Source organism: Passer montanus, unplaced genomic scaffold (assembly GCF_014805655.1).
Source record: "Passer montanus isolate IOZ18808 unplaced genomic scaffold, ASM1480565v1 scaffold29, whole genome shotgun sequence".
NCBI lineage: Eukaryota > Metazoa > Chordata > Aves > Passeriformes > Passeridae > Passer > Passer montanus.
Genome location: NW_024367596.1, coordinates 412,205 through 423,809, shown reverse-complemented (window position 1 = coordinate 423,809; position 11,605 = coordinate 412,205). Strand labels below are relative to the sequence as shown.

At 54.5% G+C, this 11,605-nt stretch overlaps 1 protein-coding gene across 1 annotated transcript in view; it reads left to right on the top strand.

The window, feature by feature from the left end:
* Nucleotides 1-3,050: 3,050 nt before the first annotated feature.
* Nucleotides 3,051-11,605, top strand: part of IGSF10 (immunoglobulin superfamily member 10) — a 13,079-nt gene continuing 4,524 nt past the window's right edge. The window contains 6 exon segments of the mRNA XM_039713755.1: nt 3,051-3,537; nt 4,598-4,727; nt 5,346-5,736; nt 6,247-9,138; nt 9,433-10,404; nt 11,444-11,605. The exon segment at nt 11,444-11,605 is cut by the window's right edge and continues 57 nt beyond it. Of these exon segments, the coding sequence (XP_039569689.1) occupies nt 3,344-3,537; nt 4,598-4,727; nt 5,346-5,736; nt 6,247-9,138; nt 9,433-10,404; nt 11,444-11,605 (4,741 nt within the window). The 5' untranslated portion in view covers nt 3,051-3,343.

The window sequence follows — 11,605 nt, the reverse complement described above, 5'->3', positions numbered from 1 at the left end:
AGTGCCTGGAGTGGATTTGCAGGTGCCTCTCTGCTGACAGGAGATTAAAGATCTCCTCGAGAGCACAGGAACCACTGGTGGGCCATGACACTGCGGATCAAACATGGAATTACCCGGCTGAGGAGCTGCTCCAGTAATGAGGAGAGCAGATCTTCCTGGGGCACGCCGAGTGTCAGACAGGCTTTTCCTCTGGACTGGAGTGACACACAGCCCCTCCCTTCCTGCCCACCCCCAGCCTCTGCCCGGGAAAGAGAAAGGTGTCACGGCTTCCCAGATGAGAAAATACAGACCTTTCCCAGCTGAGCAGGTGCTGGCCATGCTGGGTGAGAGGCACCCGGCAGGAGCTCTCGCTGTGGCTGTCCGCCCCGTGGATGATTTACAGAGCCCAGGCCATCCCTGCGGGATGGGTTCAAAAGCAGCAGCCACTGGGGGTCCCTGCCCTTCCCACCTGGCGTGGGCATCAAGGACAGCCCATCCCACCCAGGAGAGGATGGATTGAGGGAGCACAGGGGGGACAGAAGGAATCTGGAGCACAGAGCTGCTGGGGACAGGAGGGGACAGGAGGGCAGCCAGGGCCCAGTCCCCTTTACAACATGCTCTCCTCTGGTGTGCTGCTTGGCTTGCTGGAGCACAGCATTCTCTGCCCTGTGCTCAGCACCTGGCTGCCCACGCAGGCAGCCCTGACTGCCCCAGAGCAGCACAAGCACACCGGCAGCTCCAAGCACTGGCCGTGCTGCCAGGGCTGGTTGCTGTTTGCTGGGAGCTTGTCCAGCTCGTTACAGTGGAACCAGAATGTCTGACTGTGGCCTTGAGCCACGGGAGAGTTGTACCTACGTGTGTTATTTTGAAAATCCCCAAGACAGCACTCGGAGGGTCATGTCATCCTTTCCAAGGCATCCAGCAACCCGCCGAGGCACTGGAAGAATTTGGCCAGCAAGAAGCTGTGAAGGAAAAGAACAACATGAAAACATTTTGCAAAGGGCCTTCAAGGAGAATTGGCACAATGTAGAGAGAAGAGAGAGCATGAGCAGGGGCAAACTGAGGCAGAGTGGGAATGCTGTGTTGCTGGAACAGAGGCCTGGCCTGGGAAACAGCCGGGACAGTGTCACAGGGGAACAGGGGGATGAGGGAGGGACCAGCCCCTGTCTGCAATGGAAGAACAAATTAAAAACCAAACACCATCAAACAAAACCCAGATACATAACTCAGGTACCTAATTAAGATTAGAACTGCATAAAAAACAAACCTGTTTGCTGACACTGATGCATGAACCACATCAGGGTGGTGTTCTCCACAGCTGCCTCCTTAATAGAACTTCTATTGACCTGCCCACTGTACCTGCCCATGGTGACCTGCCCGTGCCCCCAGGAGCACACAAACCACACCATGAGCTGTGGAGCAGCTCTGCCTTCCCTCCTGGCTTGGACAAAACCAGGTTATTCCACAGAAGGGTACGTTAGGACCTGAACTGTTGAAAAATGAGCTGGAGTTGTGTTCCACTTTTGTTACGTACAATTTGCTATGCAGAACCAGTTCACAAACGCCTCCTTCACTCAGCTTTCCCCTTCCCAGCACTCCTGAGCTCGCACTCAGCCACACTTTCTTGCCAAAATATAGGTTCACTTAACAACAAGCTGCCTTCATTCTCCCTTGTAATGAATTCCAGCTAAACCAATGTCCTAAAGTCAGACATGGGCCAGAATTGCCCGCAGTGCAGCGAGCTCAGCCAGGGCTTGTACAGCCATTGTGCTCCCGTCAGGCTGCCCTGGGAGATCCCAGCCACATCATAATAAAATATTCCACATGTTCCTCAGCCACCTTCCGGAGGGAGAACTTTGTATCTCTTGTAATTTAATGCTTTGCCTCTCAGCAGTGAGAGCTGCAGCTTAATGACAACAGACAGCACATCCTGCGATGAAAACCCTGTTCTTAAAATATTGACAAGGTTCACGTACATTTAAAATATTTGTTTTTATTTTAATGCAGATTTTCAGATGAGTGATTTTGGAAAACATTCTAAAAAGTGATTTCAGTTCCTTCTCTACTATGTCTACAAATTATGGAGACTGCTACAAATAATTTAAAAATGTCTTTTATCTCGTGTTTAAACTCACAGAAGCACAGCATTGGAATGTGTCACTCCAGAAGCCTTGACCTCAGTCGTCCAGAATAAAAAAAAAATTGGTGAACTGAAAGAAACAATTGATGCTTTGCTTCTCAGACAGTAATTAAGATGGAGAAAAGGCACCTAGCAACAGCCTTGTCATCCTCTCTAGCACTCAGGGGAGCAGAATTCAGTGTGAGCTGTGAAGATTTTCCCTGTGCTTAGGGTAGCACCTAAAAATGCCCCTCAGGATTTAGTGCAGGGCTCAGCTGAGGCGTTGTTCTGTTTTCTGAGACCCCAAGTGCCAGTCACACGAGTGGGTCAGTCTTTCTTGGCCCCAGCTCCCGTGCTGAATCAAGGTGAGGCCATCCCTGTTTCACTGAGGCAACCCCTGAGATAAAAACACAGGCCAGCAAATCCCACCAGGAAAGTTCTAACTGCTGGCACAGAACACCCCATCCCTGCCAACCCTCCTGGGCTCCCACAGCTCACATTTGATTCTGAACTCACCTGAACAGCTTTAGAGCTTTAAAGAATATATTCGAGGCTTTATCTCATCTTTAAATCTTTGTACTGCCTTTCCATCTCCAGTCGAACTCCTCCTGGAAGGAGGCTCGCCCTGGAGCGAGGCAGTCTGAGCAGAGGGGTGCTGTCAGTGGAGTCTGGGGCTGTGACAGACACCTCGCAGCCGATGGGGCTGCGGGGAGCCCGGGCATGCCCGGGAGGAGCGCGGGTGGCGGCTCTGTCCCTTTGTCCCTGCCCGGCCCGGGGGGACGCGCAGGTGGGGACACACGGCCGGTCCCGCTCATCGTGCGAGGCATGCGAAACGAGTTAATTTTGCTTGGAATAGTTCCCGGCGGGGAAGGAGCTGACGTGTGGGGACGCCTCCGGGGATGAGCCGCCGGCGGGGCCGGGCGGCTCGGCAGCCGGGACACGCGGCGGGCACCGGCCGCAGCTCCGCGGAATTCCTGCTTTTGCTGCGAGCGCACCGCGCCGGGCAGCCACGCTGCGGCTGTCAGTGACAGCGCTTTAGGGCACGACACGGACCCGTGGCTGAGGGGAAACCCGAGAGTCTGGGGGCTGGGTCGTGGGCGGGTTTTTCTTTGAAGTTGAGAATTCCTTTTTGCTGATGGCTTAAACCCGAGCGGCTGGGCTCGGCCGGCGCTGCGAGCGCCCGCGTGTTCTGCTTCCCCCGCAGGAGCCCGCCGCCGCCGGGATGGCAGCGTAGGATCCCGCAGGATGGGGGCCCCGCGCAGGGAGCGGCCCCGCTGGCTGGGGACCCTGCTGGCCGCCTGCCTGGCCACCCTGCCGGCCGTCAGCGCCTGTCCCCGGCCCTGCGCCTGCCGCGGCCCCGCCGAGCTCCACTGCACCTTCCGCTACTTCACCGCCGTGCCGCCGCGCATCCCGCCGGCCGCGCAGCGCATCAACCTGGGGTACGTGCGGCACCGGGGCGCTCAGCTCGCCTTGCCGTGACTGACCGGCCGCATTTAGGGCTAAACGTTAACCACAGCGATCGGTAAGTCTGTGACGCTCTGCAGGGCTCCGCAGGACACAGCCAGCAGAGCCGAGACCACCCACAGAAAGGAGAAATTCTGGGGATCTAGCACGGGACACGTGAGAACTCCAGAAAGTTTTGAACTTAACTTTTCTTTATGTTACCTGAATGTATTGTGCCTGCAGCACGGAACCTGGAAGAAGGCTGAAATAGATTTCTCTCTGGGGAAGGATAGTCCAGAGCTCAGAAGGTGGTCTGCAAAAGGAGCACGGGTGTTAAAATCTGCAGAGATTTGCAGTGATGTAACGCCAAGGTCGGGGGTTAGATCCCCCTGTGAGCCATTCACTGAAGGGCTGGATGCAGTGATCCTTCTGGGTCCCTTCTGATTGAGCCTGTTCTGTGATTCTGTCCCTTAGAATGTCCCACAGCGTTAGGGTCTGTGCTTTCATCTGCTGAGTTCAAGGGAAATTTCACTTGGCCCTGTCAGCCCCCAAGGTGGCTTGGTTCTCTGTGTAGTTAAAGGAGCAGGGAATTCTGTGCGGTTAAAGGAGCAGGGAACAGATCATACCCAGGCTTGTCTGGTCCCTTCATGCAGTTTCCAGGAAGTGTCCTCTCTCTTAAATCAAATTACGAGACCCATCAGCAGTATTTGTCTGATCTGTGTGTCCCTTTTAATGCACGTAACCTTTGAACCACCCAGATGTGTCTGCAGAAAATATACAAGGAGATTTCACTGAAGTGGTAGTGAAGTGAGCACAGACAGATGTGTTTTGTGTTTCATGCTCACTGTCACTCCTCCCATCCACTGGGAATTCTCCATCAGAACCCTGTCCTGGGAAAGTCACCACCTTTGTACCAACGTGAAGGAGTGACTTCCTTTCCTCTTGGCAAGGGGAAGTGCTGCTTACCTTTAGCCGTTCCCAAAGAGTGGTTCTTTTGTTTTGGGTTGGTTGGGTTTGAGAGCTGTGCGTTGGGGCTGACTAAACCATCCCCTACAGCTACAACAGCCTGCGAAAGCTCAGCCCCACAGACTTTGCTGGCCTGGAGAAACTGGAGCTGCTGATGCTGCACAGCAATGAGATCAGTGCCATCCCTGGGAAGGTGTTCAGTGATTTACGGTCACTGCAGGTAAGAACTAAACGAGCCAGTGTTAATTTTGTTATGATTTAGCTCAGTGATACTGAGCAGCCACGGAGCAGCCTTCTGCAGCATTTCTGTTTCCTGTTTCTTACCTTATCCACGTGAAAGTCAACAGCCTTCAAAATGCAGTATCCTAGTGGGAAATGTCTTTCCTTCCCAGGTAGGCACTCAGGTACAGGGTATAGAGCATGACAAACCATTGGCAGATCTCTCTCAGCTGTACCTTAGCAGGCAACTGCAGTCAAAACTCTCTTTCTGCAGAGCAGAAAGATTGCAAAGCTCCAACTACTGTGTCTGAAAAAGGAATCTGCCATTGCTAATTTGTTAGTCAGTTTGGGGCTTTTTGAGGATTTTTTTCCCACTATTTCACTTTCCTTTCAGTACAATCCTGTCCCTTTCTAGCCTTCATGAAAAAAGGGCCAAACTGTGCAGAAGCTTAACACACTGCATATAAACACTTCAGTTCTTTACAGAAACTCCAGTTACCTGGCATTCCTGGTCTGGTGAAGAACTTTCACTGCACAGAGCAACCTTCAGCAGCATTTATTAGGGGTCCTAACTTTAACATGGCTTAACACTCTGCATTTGTCACTTTTTCATGAACAGGTCTTAAAAATGAGTTACAACAAGGTCAGAGTGCTTCAGCAGGATGTATTTTACGGCCTGAACAGCTTGGTACGGCTGCATATGGACCACAATCAAATTGAATTTGTGACTCCCAATGTTTTTTACGGGCTCACTTCCTTGAGGTTGGTCCACCTGGATGGAAATTTACTGCAGCAGCTGCACCCAGACACTTTTGTCACCTTGCGCTACAGTCAAATATTCAGAATATCATTCCTGAAGCACATCTCTCTGTCTGACAATGTGCTGACTTCACTTCCACAAGAGATGTTTTCCTACATGTCAGAGCTGGAGAGCATTTACCTCCACGGAAACCCCTGGTCCTGCGACTGCAGCCTGCAGGGGTTTGCAGCGTGGGCACAGGAGAGACCAGGTGAGCTGAAGGCTTTGTTTATGCTCTTTAATCCTGCTGTAGCATCTTACTCTTCCTGATACAGGTAATTGTCCTTTATGCATCTATTTATTCCCCCAGAAAAGACTGGAAGAAGGATTTGCGTAGGTGTGTGCAATCAGGATAATAATCAGAGATTAATACCACTGCGTTTTCCAGATTAAATGAATCTAGTGGCCATTCCCAAGTGCAGCTTTCCTTAATGGAGAATTTTCCTTGGCCAGTCCAAAGCTTCTGTGCTCCGGGAGAATCCACAGGGAATGAGCTTACTGTTGTAGAATTGGCAAGAGCAAGAGCCACATTGCATTTGATTTGTTGAAAAGAAATTCAGGAATTCAAGGGACTCTAGGACTTTCTCTGCTGCTGCCATTCACATGTCTCTTCAGGCTTTGGTTTTATTTTATTCAAAAGAACCACTTGTTAGTAGCTATATGTCATTTTAAATACTAAAACTTTTAGCACAGAAACTTACTGAAGTTTTCTTCCCTTCAGATGTTATAAAGTGCAGAAAAGAGAGAAGTTCTGGTGTCCAGCAATGCCCAGTCTGTGCTAGTCCCAAAAGTCACAATGGGAAAAGTTTAGTGGATATTCCTTCTGCATCTTTCACCTGCACTAAGCCAGTCATCCATGACTCCCTGAAATCTAGGAACCTCACGGTGCCCGACGATGGGGATTTCAGTTTTGTGTCTCCCGAGGACTTGGTAGCTCCGATAGGATCTGTGGTTTTGAATATGACTGACCAAGCAGGAAATCGAGGCAACTTGGTTTGCAATGTCCAGAGACCTAAAGAAACGTCTCCCATCTCACTTGACAAAAATGGCCCCAGCAGAGTGCTCAAAGCCTCGGTCTCAGCATTGCTGGTGTGTGACATCGATTATGGGCACATCCAGCAGCTCTGGAGCATCCTGGCACTGTACAGCAGCTCTCCCTTGAAACTGCAGCAAACTGTGCAGACAGCTGACGAGCCTTTTGTTAGCTACAAATACAAGCAGATCTACAGCGAGAAGGATGAGCTCTTCACCGGCATCGAGGCTGACCTGCGAGCTGAGCCAGCGTGGCTGATGCAGAGCACAGTGGCCCTGCAGCTGGACAGGACAGCCACCACGCTCAGCACGCTGCACCTCCGCTACGCCGCCGAGGCCCACCTCACCTTGCCCAGCGAGGACAGGGACCAGCGGAGACACGAGTGGGCCCTCATTTCCAGGGACAACAGCACCCAGACGGAGCACACCGTGCTGGTCGGGGGCACCGTGGAGCTGGGGTGCCGGGCGGCTGGGCAGCCAGCTCCTGCCCTGCAGTGGGTACTGGCCGACGGCAGCAAAGTGCGAGCTCCTCACCTCAGCGAGGACGGGCGGATCATAGTGCTGCAGAGCGGGGTGCTGACCCTGCGGACAGCTGACGTGTTTGACTCGGGGCTCTACCGCTGCATCAGCACCAACCACCAGGACGCCGATGTGCTCGCGTTCCGAATCACGGTGCTGGATGCCCAGGTGGAGCAGGGCGGGGTCAATGGAGCCCGGCTGTCGGCCGCTCTGGGCAGCACACTGCACCTCCCCTGCACGTCCACGGCTGCCCCGGACGCTGCCGTGACCTGGGTGCTGCCTGAGCACACGATTCTCCGTCAGTCTGCTGGAAACAAACATATTTTTGCCAATGGCACCTTGAGAATACAAGGGGTGACGCAGCAAGACGTGGGCTACTTCCGATGCGTGGCAGCCAACCGGTACGGTGCTGACCTTTTGGTTCTCCAAGTGACGGTGAGACAGGATGAAACCGCTCTGAAGGAAAAGCATGGAGCTCTGGGAGAGTGGGAGGAAGGCTCTGGCAATGAACTGCCGCGCTCTGCTGCAGCACAGAGCCATCCCTCGGGCACTGCAGCCACCCTGAGAGCTGGCAGGGAATCTGCTGCACCAGGCAGTGCCCATCACAGGAACAGCCACGGGAAAACGCCCCACCACAGAGACAGAACAGGCAGGCGCTTCAGGGGACACAGGAGACAGTTTGTTTCCTCAGGCAGGAGAGCTGATCCACAGCGCTGGGCAGCCTTGCTGGAGAAAACAAAGAGGAACTCGACAGGGACAGACAAACGAGGAGAAGCTGCAGCAGAACCGCCCATTCAAGTCCGTAAGCTCTCAGAGGTACCCGAGGAGCAGGAGGAGACATCTGGTGATCTCGTGTCTCCAGAAGAAGAATTCATGATACCCGCAAGAGAGAGATCCCCAGTATCTGCTCTGGGCAGAGCAACAGAACTCACAATCACTGCAGGGCCCGAGGAGACAGCGAATCCCCCTCCTGCCTGGAGCAGCTCCCTCCTGCTCCCAGAGCCACCAACTCCCCTACCCTCACCTCTCCCACACTCCATGGCACCTGCCAGCAGCAGGCCACAAACACTTCCAAAACCTACAGACTCATGGGAAAGATCTGATTTGAGTCAAATATCAGCAAATGGTGTAAAACAGCCAACCGCACCAAGTGGAACAGCCACACTCTTCCCTGCTGGGCAAAAGTCAACATATTCTGGGGAAAGCAATAACCAGCATCTAAAGTCTGCATCCACGACACCCACGACAGAAGCTACAGGCACCAGCAAGGCTGTAACTCCCCAAAACACAGCAGACAACTTACATATTTTTACTGAGTCTATTGACAATGTCTCCACCAAAACAGATCACCAGGTCCCTGTGGCAACAGTCGATGCACCAAGCTCTGAATTTGGCCCCATTTATTTTCATAGTACTCAGAAAGGAGGAACCCCTAATCCACCACTGGCCTCAACTTTCACTACTCGTCAGCAAATTCAGGTGATCCAGGACATTCCAACCCATCCACCCCAGCTCCAGCAGCACTACGGCAGACGAAGGAAAATTTCTGGTTGGAGACAAATTGTTAGACCAGGACGTATCCCAGGTGTGAAAGAGCACCGATACAACTTTGGGAGACCAGGGTCTGCCAGAGGAAGCACAGCTGTGGCTACAGGTGTTCACCTGAATGTTAACTCTGTACCAAATGTACCAACCTTAAATAACTTGAGCAGTTCCATCAATCCATTTAGCCCAGAAACAGCCCAGTCTTCCCCCTCCACAATGAAAATGCCCGTGGGTACCCATCAAAACACAGCATTCCCCAGGGAAGAGGAAAAGGAACATAGTGCAAGGCAAAAAGCTGCTACCACAGTCATGTCTGTCACTGCAGAGGACACTGCCACTGCTGCAACCAGGGGATTGGGTGTGATGGGCTTGAAGCCCCCAGGTGCACTTGTTATTAACCCTCAAACCAACACCAGAGCCACCAAAACTAAAACACTCAGGGTGGGAGGAAGGAGAGGTCAGAGGAGGAAGAGGCCTCCTAAAACTCCTGCCCCACAGAGTGTGGCTGCAGCCCAGAGCACTGCAGCCACCCCTGCAGCCCAGAGCACTGCAGCCATCCCTGCAGCCACCCCTGCAGCCCAGAGCACTGCAGCCATCCCTGCAGCCCAGGGCACTGCAGCCACCCCTGCAGCCCAGAGCACTGCAGCCATCCCTGCAGCCATCCCTGCAGCCCAGGGCACTGCAGCCATCCCTGCAGCCCAGGGCACTGCAGCCACCCCTGCAGCCACCCCTGCAGCCATCCCTGCAGCCCAGGGCACTGCAGCCACCCCTGCAGCCATCCCTGCAGCTACCCCTGCAGCCACCCCTGCAGCCCAGAGCACTGCAGCTACCCCTGCAGCGAGCACAGCCAACCCCACAGTGACAGCTCCTACATCACCAGCTGTGCCCCCAAGCTTTGCACCTCCAAAACCTCTCCCTGGGAGCATCAGTGAAGTCTCCAGGACCAAAACACCAGCACTGGGGGTCCCTGAGAGCCCCAAGGACCCCCAGCACAGGCCCACAGCAGGCACACAGACAGCAGCAACCCCGGGCACCTGGAGGAGCACCCCGGCAGCAACGCCCCTGCCTGGCAGCGTGACTGCTCAGAGCCCCCCCGGGGCACTCCAAGCCACACCAGGCTCACCGAGGAGCACCCAGCTGGCCATGTCACCTGCTGCTGGTCCTGCCCAGAGCCCCACCATGGGTCTCCAAACCTCACCGTGGCTGGACGAGCCCCTGGGTGCAGTCAGTGCCACACTGGGGCCAGCTCCTGCCCAGCAGGCCAGAGCCACGGCCAGGGCAGGAGAAAAGCCCTGCCTGGAGCTGGGGGAAGGAGCTGGCCAGGCAGCAGAGCCCAGAGCCCCAGCAGGAGCCGTGCCCAGCGCTGTCCCTGCTGCCAGCCCCCAGCACCCCTGCCCTGTGCCAGCCCCGAGCACAGCCACGCCTGCAGCCCCCCCGAGAGCCTCCTGGCCCCCGCGGGGGCACGGCCAGCCCCAGCCCAGGCTGCCTGCCCGGGGCACGGAGCGGGGGAACACCCTGCAGGCACCGGGGATCGCATCTCTGTGGGGAGGGGACAAGGACAGCCCTGCCACTGCCCGGCCTGAACGGCGGCGAAATCAAGACACCACCACCCTGCCCAGCCCCAGCACCTCGGGTTCTGCGAGCACAAACCATTTCTCAAAGCCCAGAATAGTCGGAGGGAATTTGGCTGCTTTCACTGTGCTGGCGAATTCTGATGCTTTTATTCCTTGTGAAGCTACTGGGAACCCCCCTCCAACAATCCAGTGGACCAAGATATCATCAGGTGAGTTTGGTAAACCTCTCTAGAATTTACCTTCCATTAGTCCTGTAATTTGGCACCCCTTCTGTGTGCCAAACCCAAGCATTGCTTCATTTCAGAGTACTGTGAAATATTAGTGAAATGTAAACTTGGGAAAAGTGACATAGACTCACTGGAGCATCTTAGTGCTGTTCTGGAACAGCTCTTTAGTGAAATGATTTTAAAAATCAAATCTATGTTTAATTATAATTCCTTGCTTACTGTGGGAAGAATTCAGTATTTATTGTGCATTACCTGCTATTCCAGGTCAGTGAGACAAGTGAAAAGAAAAATGTGGTAAAACCACTCAAATTGAGTTACAGCTGTGCCAGCTTTGGATTGCAAAGCCCCACATGCTTTATCCAAACTTTGTGTCTGCTGGAGATTCAGCTTCATTCTTAAATTTCTTACTCACTTTGTCATTCTATATGTAGAATTCTCTGATTTCTTTCTGGTTTATCAAATTGTCTTGGTTATTTGGACAGGGCAGAGCAGGCCAGGGTATTTGGGACTGAGGAAAATGCAACAAGAGGCAGGCAGTGCCAGGCTGTGCCAGGCTGTCCCAGTCAGTCCCAGGCTATTCCAGGTAGTTCCAGGCTATCTCAGTCAGTCCCAGTCTCTCCCAGTCAGTCCCAGGCACTCGCAGTCAGTCCCAGGCTCTCCCAGTCTCTCCCAGTCAGTGTCAGGCTATCCCAGGCAGTCCCAGTCTCTCCCAGTCAGTGCCAGTCAGTCCCAGTCAGTCCCAGTCTCTCCCATTCTCTCCCAGTCAATCCCAGCCAGTCCCAGTCTCTCCCAGCCAGTCCCAGTCTCTCCCAGTCAGTCCCAGGCTCTCCCAGTCTCTCCCAGTCCAGTCAGTGCCAGTCGGTCCCAGTCGGTCCCAGACAGTGCCAGTCAGTCCCAGTCTCTCCCAGTCAGTCCCAGTCGGTCCCAGTCAGTCCCAGTCTCTCCCAGTCAGTCCCAGTCGGTCCCAGCCAGTGCCAGTCTGTCCCGGTCTGTCAGTGACGCTCCGTGCCTTGTTCCGCAGGGCGCGGTGCCGCGGCCCGAGGCCGCTGGTCGGTGCTGCCCAACGGGACGCTGTGGATCGCGCGGGCGGGCCCGCAGGACGGCGGCCAGTACGAGTGCACGGCGGCCAACGCGCTGGGCCGGGCGCGGCTGCGGGTGGCGCTGGCCGTGCGGGCGCAGCCGC